The sequence below is a fragment of the Camelina sativa genome, chromosome 1 (assembly GCF_000633955.1).
Source record: "Camelina sativa cultivar DH55 chromosome 1, Cs, whole genome shotgun sequence".
NCBI lineage: Eukaryota > Viridiplantae > Streptophyta > Magnoliopsida > Brassicales > Brassicaceae > Camelina > Camelina sativa.
The window spans coordinates 19,689,351-19,707,792 of record NC_025685.1 but is presented as its reverse complement, the minus strand read 5'-3'; the positions used below and the strand labels follow the sequence as shown (position 1 = coordinate 19,707,792).

The following is an 18,442-nucleotide window of genomic DNA, read 5'->3' as shown; positions in this document are numbered from 1 at the left end:
TTTTTTTTTTTTTTTTTGGCTTTCCTCTTCTTACGGGTAATCATTTCCTCATCGTTCTCTCCCCTTCTCTCACTCCCCTATCAAACCCAACATATAATAGTTAACCTAGAAATTTCATTCTTTGTTTTGTATTTATAAAACATAATTGGAAAATTTTAGTTTTAAACTACGGGTTTTAACAAACTGATTGATTACTTACTAAACCCCACAAACATAATGACCAATCATCTATTTTATATACGAAATTTAGAAAAATTGTGGCGGTAATCTAATTTTGGATATTTAAATTCTAAGTTGCATGAAATCGGAAATGAGTATGTTTAAAAACGTGGAAACGAATTTTACAAAAGATGACAACTAAAGTTAAATTACTTTTATGTCAAGAAAAAGGGTATGATACATTGTTAGAAGAAAGTAGGAAAATGGTAGAAAAGGGAATTGAACGAATAGGGATTTGAGATGAGAAGATCATTCCATATCTCATATACAACACATCGACGCTTTTCATTGATATAAAGTGTCATACTCAAATAGAGCACAAAGCCTTTTTCTTCTCTCTTTCTATTGATTTTAAGAAAGTGATCCCTAAACCCACGTGTTCTTTCATTATTTCTTTTTCTTCGATTCTTCCATTTTAATTATGTATCCGGTAAAAAAATCGTAAAAGATTAAAAAAAGACTCGATAAGTGGTGATCCCTCAAAAATCAGATTACCAAACGCCTCATTCATATAAGTCACTCGTGTTCGAAAGATTTGAGTAAACGATAAGTGGTGTTCCCTCAAAATTTTGAAAAACGCATTCGTACTATTTGTTATTGAAACAATATTCACAAAAAAACATATATAAATGTAGTATGATAACTTGGTCAAATCAATCATCGATTACTAATACTATATTATATATATATATGCTCTCGTAGATCGAAACTCTTTAGTCACATCAGTTGGAAAACTGTATGGGAAAAAAACATAAAGCTAAACAAACCACAGAACAATTCACACTAAACCACAAATCATACTGTAATATACATTATACAATTTCAGAAACTAACAAATACGTAGACACAAAAATAAATAAAATACCCAGACATAAGATTGTCTGAAAAAAAAAAAAAAACTCAGGACGTTATGTTAATATGTTGTACAAATTTTATATTTATGTGGAAAAATGGTTAATTAATGAAAAGAATCCATAAAAAACTTGAGATCCAGAAGTTGAAGAATGTAACCTTAGTTTCTACTAGAACGTGGCTGCCCTCTTCTCTGGCTTGATGGCCAGTCTCCAGATTCATTATGTTCACTGCTTCTCTCAGCATTATAGTAACCTCTTGAGTCATAACTACTGCCTCCTCCTCTACGTCCATGTCCTCTTCGGTTTGTGCCGTTATGGCTGTTTGATCCCGAGGACCTTACAGAAGAACCAGAGCGGTTCAGCTCTAATGCTAGTGGCTCGATATCTTGCAAATCAGGCTCTGGGGTGAACCAAACCGGGCGTTTCGACTCATCCACTTTCCTAAATGTGATTGATATCCTGTTGAAAATAAACGGTAAGAAACCACTTATATGAGGATACTGATGTTTGCTCATATAAGGAATTGTGATGCAACAAAATATATTTCAAACCTTTTTGTAGGAACTGCAGGTACACAATGCTTAGCTACATCAGCTCCATTTCCATTTAACACCAGAACTGATCTGAAATTTATCCAAATATCAATGTCTTTGTTTTCATACTATTGGACAAGGGATGGCGAAAAGTTTTGGTATTGGAAATTCTTACAGAACTTGCTTACCCCACAGGAAGCGGTATTGAGTACGAACCCGAGAATTCACCAGCACCCTCGACTCTCAGGTTTGAGCCAAAGAGGATATCACATTCACTGAGGAAAGAGATGGTGCAGAATGGACGGAGAAAGTCATGGTTGTCTATGTGAGGAGGTATGCAGTCATCTTCGTCATAGATGTTGACAATGCAGCTATCAGGAACACAAGTTGGAGGCAGAACATGCCATTGAATCAACCTTCTAATGATTACTTTGAAAAGATGAGGTAATGGATCCACTTCTTCACGTTTAAGGATACCAGGTGGGTTTCCAGCTCTATCCTATCAACACATAACAAGGTTGAACTCTTCATTCCTTTTGTTAGAATGAAACAGATAAAACGAGTTATACGTACTATAGCGTAGTTGTAACAGCAGCCAAATTGAATAGTCTCACGTCCTTTGCCTCTCATATACTTTTTTGGAGCAGTAAATGTGCGCTCTACAGAAGAGAGAACAAGACAAGTTTCAGATTCGAATGTAGGTCAAATTAAGATAAAGAGCAATTTCCAGATCCAAACCAAGAAGCTACCTTTAAGTTCTCCTCTTCGACCCTTCTCTTGAAGTTGATACACTAAATCAACAATCCGTTTCTGCTCCACTGCGCTAAAAACACCAGTGTGCAACTCAAGTCCCTCAAGCACGTTAATGATCTTTCCCTTAACTCTCTCCAAGCAAATGAAATCCTTCTTTCTCCTCACATGCATCAGCCTAAGATTCTCTCTCTGATCTCTAGAAAACTTAGGCTTCTGAGGAGTCTTCATCGAACTCGAATCAAAACCTTTCCTACCCTAATCCCTCTGCTCCTCCTCCTCATCCTCGTCATCCTCTAACTCATCCTCCTGTGTCATATCAGCCCAAGAAATTCGAGGGCTTGGTGTTTCAACAACAGCTGGTCGAGAGGGACGTACACTACTAGAAGCTTTAGAAAAGGAACCAGATACAATTCCACTCTCGTTCCAACTACCTAACGAATGGTTATCACAGTCTTCGACGTTTTCAAAATCTTCATTAGACTTCCCATCATAATTATCATCCACATTGTTACTTGTTCTCAATACTGAACAAGAACCAGCTTTACACTCTCCATCAACTTTGTCTGCGTTACTAAAATATTCTACACAAAAGGAAACATGATTCCTCATAAGCAACAACTTACACATAATTCACAAAATTAGAAAACATAAAACTGTGAATTCCTAACAAATAAACAACAGCTACTCTATAAGCCTTCCTATTTGTTCCAATTACCAAAACCCTAAATTTGGCAACCTTATCATTTAACAGAACAAGCAATCAAAAAAAGCAGAATCAAGTAAGTACGGGTGACAAAGAACATCTCTGGCTTCCTCCTATACAGACAATTTCAATTTCGCCATGAAACGCTATCCTAGGAAAGAGTTGAGAATCCATTTACCTGGGTCAAGAGAGCGGATTCGATTGGAGAGAAGGTGATTACAGTCCTTGCATAGATCTTTAGATAAGAATGGTAGCCAATTCGTCAAAAACTCCGAAGCGATCTTAAGTTCCGACGGCTGGTACTGCCGGAGAAATGGGTCTTCTTCCATCTTTTTTTTTCTCTGGCTCGATTCCGATCGTACAATCGTACTGAAGATTTCTAAGTCCACACGATTTGAAATCGAGCCAGGGAATGATTCTTCTGTGATTGTATTAGCTCACTTTGTAATTTGTAAATTCAAGAAACCAAACAAGGGTAATCTCGGGATTGTACCGCCGCCAAATCCAATTAAAGCTGCTAGGCCATTTGGTTTCCCAAAAGCCCATTAACTTCGAATAGCCACGTGTCAAAAAATGAGTGGGTCAAAGGATTTTAACGGTTGAAGATGAAAAAGCTTATCTTTTTATTGAGCAAAAATCGTTTCCTTTTCTTCTTCATCAAAGCTTTCATCAACACACAAAAAAATGAAAACTCTCCACTTTTTAGCTCCCAATGTTATCAATCTGAAGCACCAACAATCTTACGCACAAACCCAGTTCATGTTGCATCGTAACAACAGACGAACTCTAACGATAAACTGCGTAAACAGTGGTGGTGAGGATGAGAAGATTTCTCAGCCGTTCGATGGGGTGGAGATAAGATTCAAAAGAGGGTCGAGAAAGAAGATTAGGGAAGAGGGTTCAGGAGAAGGAGGAGGAGGAGGGCAAAACAGTAAGAAAAAAGAGACTGTTCAAAAGCCATGGGAAGAGATGACATTGAATGAGAAGGCACTAGAGCTTTATGTTGGAGAGAAAGGTTTGTTGTTTTGGCTGAACAAATTGGCTTACGCTTCGATTTACATTGTCATTGGAGGTTGGATTCTTTTCCGGTTCGTCGGACCGGCGTTCAATCTTTATCAGCTCGATACGCCGCCTCTTGATCCTAAAAACATCTTGAAGGGTTAAAAAAGGTTTCTCAACTTTTCAAACATTTTGAGGTTTGTATTAAAGTTTAGTTTTTGAGTAGCCAAACCGGAAACAAAAGCAAACAGAGATTGAGAAATTTAATGAGTGGTTTATAGATACACTGTGTTATGCCACTAAAGAACACTCTTCATGATTCTTCAAGATTGTGTTGGTCCTGATCAAGAATTTCTCGTTTTGTCTTGCACCTAACATGAAAAAGGAAAAGAGATTGTCATTGGCTTATGTTTAACTTAACTCAGTGTAAGCCAGAAGAGATTTCATCATCATCAAATAGGTGAAACTCACCTATTGCACTCTGATCGAGATGCATAATTGTGATTCTTGCAATTTGTACACATCCAGTCTCCATCACGCCATTGTTTTGCTCTATGTAATTGGTCAAAATAAAGAAATGGGAAGATTACACAACGTTCTTCAAGAGATTATGGAAAAATTATAGTTTTTAAGAAACAATGGAGATTAGAGAGATCAATACTGTACCCCTTCCCAAGTAAAGCAGGTGTTGAATGTTGCTGTAGAAATGGAAGAGGGAGTTGCCAATTTGAGATCCTGCCAGGGCTCGTACCAGGTAAAGATGCATATATTGCTAACTGTGGTTGCATGCTTGTCTGCACAAGAGCCAGAAGAAACAAAGGTTAAAGTACTAAATGCAGAAAGAAATTATCATGAATGTACTCATCACTTTATGCGGTCTAATTAATCCTTACATATCCTTGATTCAGTCTTTTGCTATCCCATTCATGAGCCAAAGCTTCTGATGCTAATCTCTTTGTTCCAAGGGCTGCAACACAAAACAAACTTTCCCAAAATGAAAACTCGTTTCTCAAGGAATTCACAGCATCGATATGTGTTCATCAAATAGACAAAAGCCATACCTAGTGGAGCTGTTTCATTGCACTTTTTGCACTGCAGGGACATACAAAACAGAAACGTGTAAACAACAAGCCCGAATTTACAAGTCGGGTTTTGCATTGTGAACAAAATTCCTCACCTGTATACGAGAGGAATAATTATGAAAACCACATCTGCAGATCCAGTCACCGTTTCTCCATTCGTTAAGAACCGAAGCTTGATTAGGGAATGCGAGCAAGGAACCAGGTTGATCAATTGGCTGAGGTCCACGGGTGAAGTAGTGGAGATGAGTCTGAAGAGAAGCTCCAGGGATTGCAAGTGCTGACATTTCAGCTACTTCCTTAGGTTGCCCGCATTTTTTGCACTTTTCTCGTGATGCATAATTGTTGTTAGTGCAACCTATTGCAACACCACACCACACCACACACACCAAACACAGCACGCACGCACGCACACCACAACACACCCCACCAGCAATTTCCATATACACACAACACAGAATACACAAAAACACCTCAACCTAGTTTATAATTATAAGTAAACCCCCCTATTCGCAATTCCAATCCGGTGAATCATAAAACATTTGAAAGTTTAAGGATTTGAACTCAGAATTCATGATTCAGATAAATCCTAGTTTTGCTTCTAGTTCATTAGCACAATCGAGGAAACTAATTCACACTGATTTCGAAATTGTATTCGATGATCCAAAGCAAGAATTGAATTGATATTACAAGAGAAAGAACGAACCAGTGCAGATCCAATCTCCGATACGAGGAAGCCACTTAGAGTTTGGAGAAGTATTGTTATCCATGAACAGACGAGGCTGCTTGCATCTGTTGCAGAATGATCTAAACGCGTAATTCCTGTTTTTACATCCTAAACATTCCCAATCTCCTTCTCTTCCGTCTCCCATTTCTTCTTCTTCCCGGAACAACTCCAGTACGTACTCTCTCCGGCGACGAATCAATCAGAGAGGAGGGAAGAGGAGAGAGTTGACAAATAAATGGGCTATTTGTTTGTAAAAACTGACTCGGCCCATCAGGCCCATTTGTTTTCTTACGGAGAAAATTTTCCAAACATCGTTCTTCCTCATCAGTTTCATTCATCGATTTTCCAGTCTTATCAGTGATTTTGAGTTTGAAGTTTCTCCAGATTAGAGTTTTGGATTCAGATCGAGTTGTCTCTGCTGCTTTTTTTTTTCTTCATTGGTTACCTGAAATTTCTCAGAACTCATTTCGTGGAATCACCCTAATCTCGATCTGAGATTTGCAAAGACGATACAGAGAGGAAGGAATAGCTCAGAATCTCTCAAGCTTCCATGGCTCTCAATCTCCGTCAGAAACAGACTGGTAAATATCTCTCTTTCAAATTCTACGTTTGTGAATGATCTCAGTTTCTGCAAATTATTCGTGTATTGCTTCCTAGAGATTGTGTTCGATCTATTAGATTGTGAATTAGGATGAAATTAAGAAATAAATGTTGATGTTGGATCTTTGATCTCTCTCTCTCTCCCTCGGTTCGCAGAATGCATAATCCGGATGTTGAATCTGAACCAACCTTTGAATCCAAGTGGAACTGCGAACGAGGAAGTTTACAAGATCTTGATCTACGACAGATTCTGCCAGAACATTCTATCACCATTGATCCATGTCAAGGATCTGCGTAAGCATGGTGTTACACTCTACTTTCTCATTGACAAAGATCGAAGACCAGTTCACGATGTTCCCGCTGTGTACTTTGTTCAGCCTACTGAATCCAACCTCCAGAGGATCGTAGCTGATGCTTCTAGATCTCTCTACGATACTTTTCATCTCAATTTCTCGTCTTCCATCCCTCGCAAGCATCTTGAAGAGCTAGCTTCTGGGACTCTTAAGTCTGGTTCTGTTGAGAAAGTCACGAAAGTGCATGATCAGTATCTGGAGTTTGTGACTCTGGAAGACAACTTGTTCTCTCTGGCCCAGCAGTCTACCTATGTTCAAATGAATGATCCAAAAGCTGGGGATAAAGAGATCGAGGAGATTATCGAAAGGGTCGCTAGTGGTTTGTTTTGTGTCTTGGTAACGCTTGGTGTTGTCCCTGTTATCCGTTGCCCTCGTGGTGGACCGGCAGAGATGGTGGCGTCTTTGTTGGATCAGAAACTGAGGGATCATCTTTTGTCCAAGAATAATCTGTTTACTGAAGGTGGCGGGTTCATGAGCTCGTTTCAGCGTCCTCTCTTGTGCATTTTCGATAGGAACTTTGAGCTCTCGGTTGGGATTCAGCATGATTTCAGGTACCGGCCTCTTGTTCATGACGTTCTCGGCTTAAAGCTGAACCGATTGAACGTTCCGGGAGAGAAAGGTGGAATGAAATCGTTTGAGCTGGATAGTGCGGACCTGTTCTGGTCAGCAAACAGTTCTCTGGAGTTTCCAGAGGTTGCTGTGGAGATTGAAACCCAGTTGAACAAGTACAAGAGAGACGTCGAAGAGGTTAACAAGAGAACGGGAGGCGGGAGCGGCGCTGAGTTTGACGGGACAGATCTGATTGGAAACACCAAACATCTCATGAACGCTGTGAACTCGCTCCCGGAGTTAACAGAGAGAAAGCAAGTGATTGACAAACACACCAACATCGCTACTGCGCTCTTAGGACATATCAAGGAGAGATCTATTGACGCTTTCACTAAGAAAGAAAGCGACATGATGATGAGAGGTGGAATCGACAGAGCCGAACTTATGGCTGCTCTGAAAGGCAAAGGGACAAAGATGGACAAGCTCCGGTTTGCAATCATGTACTTGATCTCCACAGAAACCATAAACCAGTCCGAAGTTGAAGCCGTGGAAGCAGCATTGAATGAAGCTGAGGCTGATACAAGTGCGTTTCAGTACGTGAAGAAGATCAAATCGTTAAACGTATCTCTTGCTGCTTCTTCAGCGAACTCAGCGAGCAGAAGCAACATTGTAGACTGGGCCGAGAAGCTTTACGGACAGTCTATAAGCGCGGTGACCGCAGGAGTCAAGAATCTGTTATCTAGTGATCAACAGTTGGCGGTGACTCGAACAGTTGAAGCTTTAACAGAAGGAAAACCGAACCCAGAGATCGACTCTTACCTCTTCCTAGACCCTAGAGCTCCAAAGTCTTCTAGCGCAGGTGGTAGCCACGTGAAGGGACCGTTTAGAGAAGCTATAGTGTTCATGATCGGTGGAGGTAACTATGTTGAGTATGGGAGTTTGCAGGAGCTGACTCAGAGACAGCTAACCGTAAAGAACGTTATATATGGAGCCACTGAGATTCTAACAGGAGGTGAATTGGTCGAGCAGCTTGGAGTTTTGGGAAAGAAGATGGGATTGGGTGGTCCGGTCGCTTCATCGTCATCGTCTGGTCACTGATCAGTATATTACGCACTGTTGCTTTTTATTATTATTATTTTGGCTTTTAAGAGAGGTTTTTTTAGTTTTCTTTCTACATCAATGAAAAAAATCAAATTTATAAATCTCCACTCTCCAGTGGTGCTTGTTGTTATTTAACAGTTTATAAAACAATCTCGTATTCATTTCTTATATTTTTTTTTTCGTGAATTATGACCAAATTTGATTGATTTATTTATTGGGTAAATTTGGTAATGCAGTAGGTACAGTGTGTTCATAAATTTAATTATATTTTAAGATAATTTCTACTAATCCTATTACAAAAAAAATCTATGATATTTTAATATCATATCAAAAAAGAAAGAAAAAAAAAAGTAAGAGGGAGCAACAAAAGCAAAGTAGCTTGGTTTGGTCCTTTTTTTCTCATTTCCTGTAATTTGTCTTCGTCTCCACCTTCCAATCTCACCCGCTCTCCTCGGAAACCACAGCGACGGACGGAGGACAAGAGTTTCGCCTCTAATTTGCTCCTGGAAATCAGGAATCAGCCGGAGCGAATCTCGAACCTTTGTGAGGATCCCTCTTTTTCCTTTTTTCTTTCATTGTATAATAATAAATCTTCAGCTCTTTTTAAGTGTTTTTTTTCCCCGATCGATTTCGATTTCTCTAGGATTGAGTCGATTAAATCAAACGGTTTCACGCCAGAAAAAATTATCGATTCTCTCGTTTTATTTCAATAGCTCAGATGATTGAAGATGATAATTCAACAGTTAATAACGCTCTCTCCCTGTTTTTTTTTTTAGTGGCTTGTGTTTGACCAGCCCAAATCATGATCACCTTTGTCTTGATCTCTGTTTTGTTGATTGTTTTAAACTTAAAATGAAGCTAAAAAGGCTTATGGGTTAAACTCATCTTTACCATTGTTTTGAAGCTAGATCTGCCCTTTTTAAAAGCTTCTTTGATTTTTTTTTTTGGGTTTGAAGCTTTCTTCTTTCTAACTTATTTGCAGGCTGAAGAGGCTGGGGATGGCTGGTAAAGAGGATACTACTAACTTATCTGCACAAGAGTCTTTGATCAAGGAAGCCACTGAGTTATGGAAGAGTGAATTGGAATCTCGTCGGTTGCAGGTAGATAGTTTAGAAGCTGAACTTGTGGATGTCAAGGCTTACCTTGAGTTTCGTTCTGAAGAAGATGCCAGAAAGGAATTAGGTGTTCTTTCCGGTAGAGTCAGATCGACTGCTACGATGTTGCGCTATTTGAGATCAAAAGCTAGAGTCTTGGCTATTCCTGATCTAGCCAATGTGGAACAGATCGAACTGAAAGGATTAGACCTTGCTGAGAAAGATGGTGGTTCATCTTCTGCAGGGGATAGGAGCACTAATCCTGAAACCAGTAGGTACCGTGGCTCCTTGGGTGTAGAGGATGGAGCTTATACTAATGAGATGCTCCAATCCATAGAGACTGTTATTGATGTGCTGGAATCTCTTGTGAGGAGGGTTACAGCAGCAGAATCTGAGTCGGCTGTTCAAAAGGAGAGGGCACTTTTGGGCGAGGAAGAAGTCAGTAGGAAGACAGTCCAAATCGAGAATTTGGCCTTGAAGTTAGAAGAGATGGAAAGGTTTGCTCATGGGACTAATAGTGTTCTAAACGAAATGCGGGAAAGGATTGAGGAACTAGTTGAAGAGACGATGAGACAGAGGGAAAAAGCTGTGGAAAACGAAGAGGAGCTTTCTCGTGTGAAGAGAGAGTTCGAGTCGCTTAAAAGCTATGTCAGTACTTTTACCAATGTTAGAGAAACACTTCTTTCCTCGGAGAGACAATTCAAAACCATAGAAGAGCTCTTTGAACGGTCAGTCCTCATATCTTCTTTATGCAACTATTTCATCACTCCTTCTTGTGTCTCCATTTGTTCCAATTTTGTTAATGGTGAAGCAGGCTGGTTACTAAGACGACGCAATTAGAAGGCGAGAAGGCACAAAAGGAGGTTGAGGTTCAGAAACTGATGGAGGAGAACGTGAAACTGACGGCACTTCTCGACAAGAAAGAAGCTCAGCTTCTAGCTTTGAACGAACAATGCAAAGTCATGGCTCTGAGTGCATCAAACATATGAATTTTTGCTATCTTTCTTTGCATTGTTGTTGACTCATCATCTCTTGTTATTACATGAGACAATGCTTTCACAGAAGTAGATGATGCATATCTTCTTCCTTCATTGTTCATTTGTTTCAGATAAAAGCAAAACATTCTTGTAATCTGTAGATTCTTATTATCATGGGATGCATAACCAAAAATTGTTCAGTCTTTGTTTCTCTAACTCCCAAAAACGACAGGTAGTTCTTACGTCTCTATATAAGACGGCACAAAGTTTTGATACAGATTGCCAACGAGGCGAAATCGTGGCAAATAGAATTAACCAACATTTTTTATCCACGTGGCATACGCAATGACGTGGCTCTCTGTTCCGTACGACTTGTGTTTTAGCTCTAAAACCCCAAATCAATCGTTTTGGACTTTGGTTTCCCTCCTCTGCGATCGGCGAAAGAGAAAAAAAGAGAGTTGAACAGTGCGATTTCGAAAGCAATTTCTTCGGTTCCGATGGAGTCTGATATGGAGGTTATGTCTGAAACTGATGCGTCTCCTCCGCAGAAGCTACGTATGTTCGGAATGGGTAGAACAATTGATGATCGCGAAGATGAGGTACTTTTGTTCTGTTGTCGATAAAACCCTAAAAAGTGCCACCTTTGATTCTTTCTCGGATAAATTATTTTATTAGGTTTTCGTTTCCTTAGTTTCTCGTGTCTTCGATTATGCATGAAACTATGAAAGTTTCGATTTTTAATCGTCTTCGGAAAATTTGAAATGTTCAAGGTTCTGAATTTTTTTTTTTTTTTTTTAAATGTGATTTGGTAGAGTGGGAGAAGAAGGATCAAAGATGTTGAAGTTTATGTTCCTATTGTGTGTGGATCGGTTGCTTTTTTTCTTGGAAAGAGGGCCACAGAGTGAGTGATGTTATCGCTTTTTTTTTCCTTATGTTTCTACTTCAAGAGTTGTTATGGTAATGCTGCAATCTTTGATCTTTTTTTGGGTTTTATGTTTACATGAACTAGATATCGAACACATAAGTGGACTGTCTATGTACGTGGGGCTACGGATGAAGATATTGGTGTGGTTATCAAGCGGGTCATCTTCCATTTGCATCCAAGTTTTAAGAACCCAACTAGAGTGGTTGATTCTCCTCCCTTTGCATTGTCTGAGTGTGGTTGGGGAGAATTCAAAATCGACATTACTGTTTTCCTCCATACCGATGTCTGTGAAAAGAAGTTGGAGTTGTGAGTTTCCCCATGTGTGATTGTGTATTTTCAGAGGTCTAAGTTGCTTTACATATCTCTGAGGAGCTATTGAACTTTGTTCCAGGTCTCACGTCTTAAAGCTGAACCCGGAGAATGAATATGGTTCTGTTCCTAAGTCTATCAAGATACCAGTTGTCGCTGAGTCTTACAATGAAGTTGTCTTCCCTGACCCTTTCGAGAGTTTCCTCACCCGTGTTTATAATCACCCTGCTGTACACATCTCTAACCTTCCAGATGGTTTCATCCTGCCTTCTTCAGGTACATACTTGTTCTGGTGTCTAGTGAAGGAACAGTTTTTGCCAGAAGCATGGTCAATTCTCACATTGTAATGTTGCAGGAGTTGCTGATACTTATCATCAGTTGAGAAATGGAGACACTAAGGATCATCCACTCAGTCAATGGTTTTGGACGTTTTTAGAAGCAGATGAGCTTTTTCAACTTAATGCAGCTCGTCAGAAGGTTTCCGCAGTTCTACTCAACTTTCCATTTCTTAGGTTTACTGTTGCAATAATTGAATTGCTCACATTTAACGTGGATTTCTTAAATGATACAGCTACAATTTCCTCTGCTCAAACTTAAATAGCAGTTAGACTTGGGGAGCATTCTTGTTTGGCTTTGTGACAAAGCCTTTGTCTTGATTTTTATAGAATTGTGTTAGAAATTCTTATTAACCGACTGTATGTATAATCTAAATCTAATAGGTGCAAGCTGATATCGCCAAGCTAAAACGACAGCTGATCATGGTAGATGGGCAACCTGAAGGACGTTAGTCTTCATCTGGCTACTAATGTTGATGATCATACAACAAAGGAGTTTGTTTGCTCAGAAAGTTTTTGTGATACCGTTAACAAATATCGATGGGGGTTTAAAATATCTTTATTATCTGAGCAACTTTGCTAACTGTTAGAACATGTAAAAATGAACCTATTTGTAGTCTATATCGGTATTTGTACCTACAAGTACTAATGCTTATGCTTTTGTCCATTTTGTTTGCTTCTTTGTTACAAGTTTCTCTCAAACATACGCATCATAGGTTTGTTACTCCTATGCTAATACGGAGGTACTCCTCGTTGGTGAACATTTGGAAACGCAACTGGTTTGTTTGGTTCAATCATGTTGTTTGACATAGGATCCTAAAGGTAAAGCTCTGTATCTTTCATGCTTTCTTTTTGTACTGCAGAGGAGGCAGTGAGAAACCAGTAGCGTCTACTAATTGTCATTTTCATAGAGAGATTGCGTCGAATTTAGGCATTTGCAGACTTGTTTAGTTTATAGAAGAGACACACATTCACTTCTCATGGGGAGGGGACCTTGACAATGACGTTTATTAGGCTCTTGTTAAGTGAAATTCAAAAAAATCACATGTGACCTTGGAAACCGAAAGAGGGAGAGAGACAAAGATGTCGAAATCATTGTTTCTCATTGTGGCCATAGAACATGGGAAATGAACTTCCCCACTTTAGGGTTATCCAAGAAATGAAACTGGTGGCTCAAAGTTGAAGGTGAAGAATATATGTCTGCTTATGTATTATGACCCCTCTTTGCTTAGGTGGTGTTGCTGGTGGTGTTTTAGGTTTTTGGATAGTATCCACATGGGAGAGTCCTATGATTTCAAGACAATGGACCCTTCACACATCAGCCTCTTCTTATTTTCTTGCCTCTTCTATTTCCAAATCCTTGTCTTCTTCTTGTTTCTTTTTCAATGTACTTTTCCCCCAATCTATTTTTCTTTGATTTTCTACCAAAATACCATCCAAATAACATCTTTACCCTCAATTTGCAAAAAAAAAAAAAAAAAAAAAAAAAAAAAAAAAAAAANACAGATCAAACACACAAAATCGAAATCTAACTCATAATCTAGTCATGCTACTTTCAAAATTTAAAAATTATAAATAATATCAAATCTAAACTTTCATGACGAGAAGTGTAATTATATTCTTCGAATTTGTAAACTTAATATATGTTACTTATGTCAAAAACAAAAAAAATGTTACTTGTAGTTTTGTCCCAAAATATACATAAATTCACTTTCTTGTAGTTTTGTCCTAAAATATACACAAATCTAACTTACACATAGCTAACATTATTTGCAAGTTAAAGAAAAATTGTAAAAAAGAAAGTGGTATTTATTTTTGTGTTAATTCTTGAGGTGTTTATGTTGAACATGCGAATTTCTGTGATCATATCTATATATATATTTTTTAAATCTTATAATCTGTGTTTAATAATATAAATTAAAATTTATTAATAGAACATGTAACAACTAAATTAAAAGCTGGGGTGACTAAAAAATCCTTAGAAAAAAAGATTCACGAACTATCAAATTTTCTCAATACTCAAGATCCGACAACCGACACTAAATCTCATAAAATTTCTCACCAAAAACTTAAAATTTTGTTGATTACTTATAGTTTTTATGATTTTTAATTTAAATAATATATAAAAATTATAAAAGATAGAACTTTTTCTTGATCAATAAAGAAAATATTATAAAATCAGTATATTAAAAGATGAGACAATTAAACTAATGAGAGAAGGAAAAAAAATGAATGAATTGAACATATTTCTTTTATAATTTGTTTATTCAACTTCTATAATTGAACGGATTGAATCATTTTCTTTACATATTCATCTCAAATAATAAAAATATAACTAAATTACTTATTCAACTCTTATATGTTCTTAGTTTAAATCATCCATTTGCATTCAAGGAAGATTTATCAATCATAGATTCGAAGGTGTTGGGGCTTTCGGTTGATGTCAACGAGGAATGAATTGATAGTGTCTACGAGTTACAACCACAACAGGTGGCGCCATTTATATTCAGCCATCGGTCACATCATCTCATTGTCCCACTCTTCGATCCCACACCACTCATCTTTTTGACTTTTCTTTACTTGTATTTTTCTTCTTCGACTATTTGTTTTTGTTTCTCTTTGTACATTATAGTTGAATAAAAAGTGATCTAATAAGTCATAAGTGACATCGCTTTTGATTCGGATTGGCATAAAAGTGAAATAACAATAAGGACGGCCAAGAAATTTCCAAGGTTTTATACTAAAAAAACAAACGTTTCTAGTATGCTTTTGATTGATTATGAATTTTTGATCTTAATAAGAAAAGTTAAAAAAAGAAAAACAAAAGAAGAAGTTGAACGTTGACAAAGAGAGATAAATAAGGTATGATGCATTAAGGACGGCGAAGAAGTACGTAAACACAAGGCATCGGCCTCGATGATGATGGCTGGCTTTCATAAATCATAACAAAACAAAAGATTAGGTTCGAGCCTAAAGCATTAATGTTCTAATTTTCACATGGGAACATATATCCTTAATCATTATCTTTTTTCTATATAGGATATATGTATTATTAAAAGACAAAATGAAAATTGACAAAGAAACGATCATCATGTCAAGAGTATTTTCTTTAACAAAAAAAATTATCTCAAGAGTAATGTATAAGATTATATACCTAATATTTGATGATGTATAAAAAATGGTAATAAACAATACCTCTAATATGGGCTTGCAAATGATATACAAAAAAAAAAAAAAAGTGAAACAGTTGTGATTCACTCACATGTGTGTAGAACAAAATGAAATCTCTATTTATTGGATACACATTTTTGGTCACTATTGTAAAATATAAAATGTTTACTTTAAAGATTAGTTTTGTCTTAGATCTAGATGACATTGTTCGAAGAGAGAAATAAAAACAACAACAACATGTCCTCTATGTTTTTTTGTTTTTGATGAGGGAAAATGAAAATATTATTTCTGTTACGTTTCAATAATTAATGTACAATTATAACAAAATACACTTGTACGTATATGCAAAATAAAGACAATGGCTTTGCGCAATCTTTTATGTCGAGTCCTTATATATGTATATCTCGTCAAGTACGTACTTTTGTTACAACTTACATCTTTTACTTCGTCCGTAATCTATGTACAACTGTACATTAAATAGATATGTATCTAACGGGGCCATTGGCTCATTTATATGATATTTAAAGGTACGTAAGAGAAGAAAATGGACGTTTGTTTTGTAAATTTGTCTAAGTATGTAAAGGCAATAAGGAGACATTGTAGGGCAATGTTATAGTCCCTACCAAACTTCGTTTTGTATACATTCTTTCACAGTTTATATTGCATCTCTCTCTTGTCCTTGTTGGTTCAGTCCTCAATGTTTTATTTGCCCTCACCTCCTACATCTCACATGATTTTGCTTTCACAAAAACAAAGAATCTAGCTAGGTGTTCTAATGAATCAAAACAGGAAATTTGATTGGTATAATTAGTTTTTTCTTCTTCATATATGATTTATATACATATCATTAGTAATTTTTTCTATTTATGTGATTAGCTTTAGGAAGTTCAGTTTCATCGGACTTTAGTCTCTAGAATACATTGTACCCGCCATCTTAATTTGGTAGGCCTAGTGAAACTAGAACTCGAATCCATGTACGGGGTTCATGCTTCGCCACAAAGTCACAAATTAATATTGAAAATTTCCCCCCAAAATATACATATACGTGTTTACGTGGGTTTTAATTGATTTTTATCTCAATGCAAAATCATTCCATGTGTTACTAATGGTTAGTCGTTGATTCTGATTTTTTTGGGTACGAGATACATATAAATCTAGCTAATCACAAATTTTGGTCAACGTCATAAATAATCAACCTAATTATGATCTAAAAAATTGTAAGGTAACCAAATCAAGAAGGTATACAGTTTTTAGTTTTATCTATTGTTATTTGTTAGTCAACATAATTTGATATTTTGTCCTTGTATATATACATTCAAATTTGAATGTAACATACATTTAATACATATATGATATTATTGTCACTATTTGGTCAACTTCATAAGTAACCAAACCTATTTATTTATAGTCAATAACTATACTACCCAATTTGATGACAAAAAAAAAAAAAAAAAAAAAACTATACCACCCAATTTATAAAGGTATAGCAAAAGACTGCATCAACTATCATCAATCTATTAATTTATTAGCCTTCTAAACTGTCTGTCCATATAAATACTTCTCCATTGTACCCCTTACATCCATATCATTCTTCAATCAAAAACTAAATCCACCAAAAACAAAAGAAGAAAAGAAAAGAAAGAACAATGGCAATAAAGAGATCGAGCAAAGCAACGTTGTCTCAAACAGTATCTATCAAGCAAATGGTAAAGAGATGCTCGAATCTAAGAAAGATGAAGAACCAAGAAGATGATCTTCCTCAAGACGTGCCAAAAGGTCATTTTCCGGTTTACGTTGGACAGAACCGAAGTCGGTACATCGTTCCCATTTCTTGGCTCGACCACTCCGAGTTCCAAACTTTGCTCCGCCTAGCTGAGGAAGAGTTTGGGTTTAACCATGTTATGGGTATAACCTTGCCTTGTGATGAAGTCTTCTTCAGGTCACTTATCTCCATGTTTAGATAAAGCTCGATCTTTGAAGATAAATCCAAAAACAAGAAACAAACAAGTCATTTTTAAGGATTTTCTGATTAAGACGGAAGAACATGGCTAAGAAGCTTCGTTAGGCATTATTAACCCGTTTGGGGTTTTTTTTCATTCTTTTTCTTAAACTAAGTTTGTTAGTAATCTTAATATTTTGTAATAGTTGGGATTGGGTGGGAGTGGGAGACTTTTTTCCCTCAAGGCAACGTAAAAAGGTTGACTAATCATCTTGAGAGGATTATAGCTAGTTAACTCTACAAATTAATTGGTTATGATCATTGATCATCTTGTGGACTTGTGGTAACGATGTTTATGTGTTATATGAATCCGCATAGTTAATATATGTTGAGATTTTTTTCTATTATATACATGGAATAATGATAGAAATATATAACACATTCGATATTTTAGTCAACTCAATAGAACTGCTATTGCTATATTTAATGTAAGTAGTATTTTATTTGTTGGAGTGTTAATTACCGTATTTGTTTAATTTATTTTACCATGTACGTTGTCTTAGCAAGTAGTAGTAATACTCTAAAAAGATTTGATTATGTGTAATAATATCAATTATTGAGTCAGATTTTTATGATAGATCATTATGATCCTACCAAAACCCAGTCCCTCCACATACATTTTGTATATATGCGTATTATTTATGGTTGTTACCTAAAACCAAAAGAATCTTCCGTAATATAGATTAGCTAATTTGATGTCCCCATTATGTTTATCTTGACCAGAACACATATAGATCGCCAAACTATCATGTCCTCCTTCCTAGCAAAGTTGAATGGTATCATGATCACATTAATCTTCTTCGTTCCTTCGTTATAACTTAATAACTTATACCAGTCTACTTGACGAGTCTCACCTTTTTTTGATGAGCTAGTCTCCCACGAGCTTTTTAAATTTATTTTATTTATAAAATGTTAATAGATTTTATTGAAAGGCACATTACTATCATATATCTGGATTATTTAGATCGCCATACCATATTCACGAGAGATATGTATAATAACAATTTTTAAAATGCATTGTCCCCATCAGAACCTAGCTTGCCCATATTATGTGTTCTTCAAACAATTGTTTTTTTTTTGCATTAAAATATGCTATTGTTGACATCATAGATGCTAGTGGATATATATCGACGAATTAGAATTGTTTTCATAATCATATCCA

The 18,442-nt window shown here is 36.7% G+C and overlaps 6 protein-coding genes and 1 pseudogene across 7 annotated transcripts; 5 read left to right on the top strand and 2 right to left on the bottom strand.

The window, feature by feature from the left end:
- On the bottom strand, nt 978-3,520 carry LOC104699625 (annotated as a pseudogene).
- On the top strand, nt 3,704-4,345 carry LOC104699605. The gene has a single exon (XM_010414946.1). The coding sequence runs from the start codon at nt 3,747-3,749 to the stop codon at nt 4,224-4,226; it is 480 nt and encodes a 159-aa protein (XP_010413248.1). The 5' UTR covers nt 3,704-3,746; the 3' UTR covers nt 4,227-4,345.
- LOC104699615 lies at nt 4,220-6,093 on the bottom strand. Its single transcript, XM_010414955.2, has 7 exons — nt 5,847-6,093; nt 5,239-5,498; nt 5,123-5,153; nt 4,955-5,028; nt 4,728-4,855; nt 4,533-4,613; nt 4,220-4,432 (listed from the first exon to the last, which is right to left on the bottom strand). Exons 1-7 carry the CDS (start codon nt 6,010-6,012, stop codon nt 4,375-4,377), a joined length of 798 nt encoding a protein of 265 aa, XP_010413257.1. The 5' UTR covers nt 6,013-6,093; the 3' UTR covers nt 4,220-4,374.
- LOC104699603 (SEC1 family transport protein SLY1-like) lies at nt 6,218-8,638 on the top strand. Its single transcript, XM_010414942.1, has 2 exons — nt 6,218-6,448; nt 6,624-8,638. Exons 1-2 carry the CDS (start codon nt 6,418-6,420, stop codon nt 8,465-8,467), a joined length of 1,875 nt encoding a protein of 624 aa, XP_010413244.1. The 5' UTR covers nt 6,218-6,417; the 3' UTR covers nt 8,468-8,638.
- On the top strand, nt 8,801-10,655 carry LOC104699592. 2 transcript variants are annotated; one of them, XM_010414932.2, is made up of 3 exons: nt 8,801-9,013; nt 9,453-10,292; nt 10,379-10,655. In XM_010414932.2, the coding sequence occupies exons 2-3, from the start codon at nt 9,469-9,471 to the stop codon at nt 10,551-10,553; spliced, it is 999 nt and encodes a 332-aa protein (XP_010413234.1). In that variant the 5' UTR covers nt 8,801-9,013; nt 9,453-9,468; the 3' UTR covers nt 10,554-10,655. The 2 variants fall into 2 exon arrangements, with proteins under 2 accessions (XP_010413234.1, XP_010413224.1); XM_010414922.2 differs by having other exon boundaries at nt 8,814-9,212.
- On the top strand, nt 10,857-12,767 carry LOC104699581 (transcription initiation factor TFIID subunit 14-like). Its single transcript, XM_010414912.2, has 6 exons — nt 10,857-11,140; nt 11,354-11,442; nt 11,551-11,772; nt 11,858-12,051; nt 12,131-12,252; nt 12,495-12,767. Exons 1-6 carry the CDS (start codon nt 11,039-11,041, stop codon nt 12,561-12,563), a joined length of 798 nt encoding a protein of 265 aa, XP_010413214.1. The 5' UTR covers nt 10,857-11,038; the 3' UTR covers nt 12,564-12,767.
- On the top strand, nt 16,795-17,627 carry LOC104699571 (auxin-induced protein 15A-like). The gene has a single exon (XM_010414900.2). The coding sequence runs from the start codon at nt 16,928-16,930 to the stop codon at nt 17,243-17,245; it is 318 nt and encodes a 105-aa protein (XP_010413202.1). The 5' UTR covers nt 16,795-16,927; the 3' UTR covers nt 17,246-17,627.

Coding starts and splice junctions, on each gene's coding strand:
- LOC104699605 (XM_010414946.1), top strand. CDS start 3,747: ATGAAAACTCTCCACTTTTTAGCTCCCAATGTTATCAATCTGAAGCAC.
- LOC104699615 (XM_010414955.2), bottom strand. CDS start 6,012: ATGGGAGACGGAAGAGAAGGAGATTGGGAATGTTTAGGATGTAAAAAC. Junction 5,029..5,122: donor CAATGAAACAGCTCCACTAG/GTATGGCTTTTG, acceptor TTTGTGTTGCAG/CCCTTGGAACAAAGAGATTA. Junction 4,614..4,727: donor CCTGCTTTACTTGGGAAGGG/GTACAGTATTGA, acceptor CCAATTACATAG/AGCAAAACAATGGCGTGATG.
- LOC104699603 (XM_010414942.1), top strand. CDS start 6,418: ATGGCTCTCAATCTCCGTCAGAAACAGACTG. Junction 6,449..6,623: donor TCTCCGTCAGAAACAGACTG/GTAAATATCTCT, acceptor CTCGGTTCGCAG/AATGCATAATCCGGATGTTG.
- LOC104699592 (XM_010414922.2), top strand. Junction 10,293..10,378: donor ATAGAAGAGCTCTTTGAACG/GTCAGTCCTCAT, acceptor ATGGTGAAGCAG/GCTGGTTACTAAGACGACGC.
- LOC104699581 (XM_010414912.2), top strand. CDS start 11,039: ATGGAGTCTGATATGGAGGTTATGTCTGAAACTGATGCGTCTCCTCCG. Junction 11,773..11,857: donor TGTGAAAAGAAGTTGGAGTT/GTGAGTTTCCCC, acceptor ACTTTGTTCCAG/GTCTCACGTCTTAAAGCTGA. Junction 12,052..12,130: donor TTTCATCCTGCCTTCTTCAG/GTACATACTTGT, acceptor GTAATGTTGCAG/GAGTTGCTGATACTTATCAT.
- LOC104699571 (XM_010414900.2), top strand. CDS start 16,928: ATGGCAATAAAGAGATCGAGCAAAGCAACGTTGTCTCAAACAGTATCT.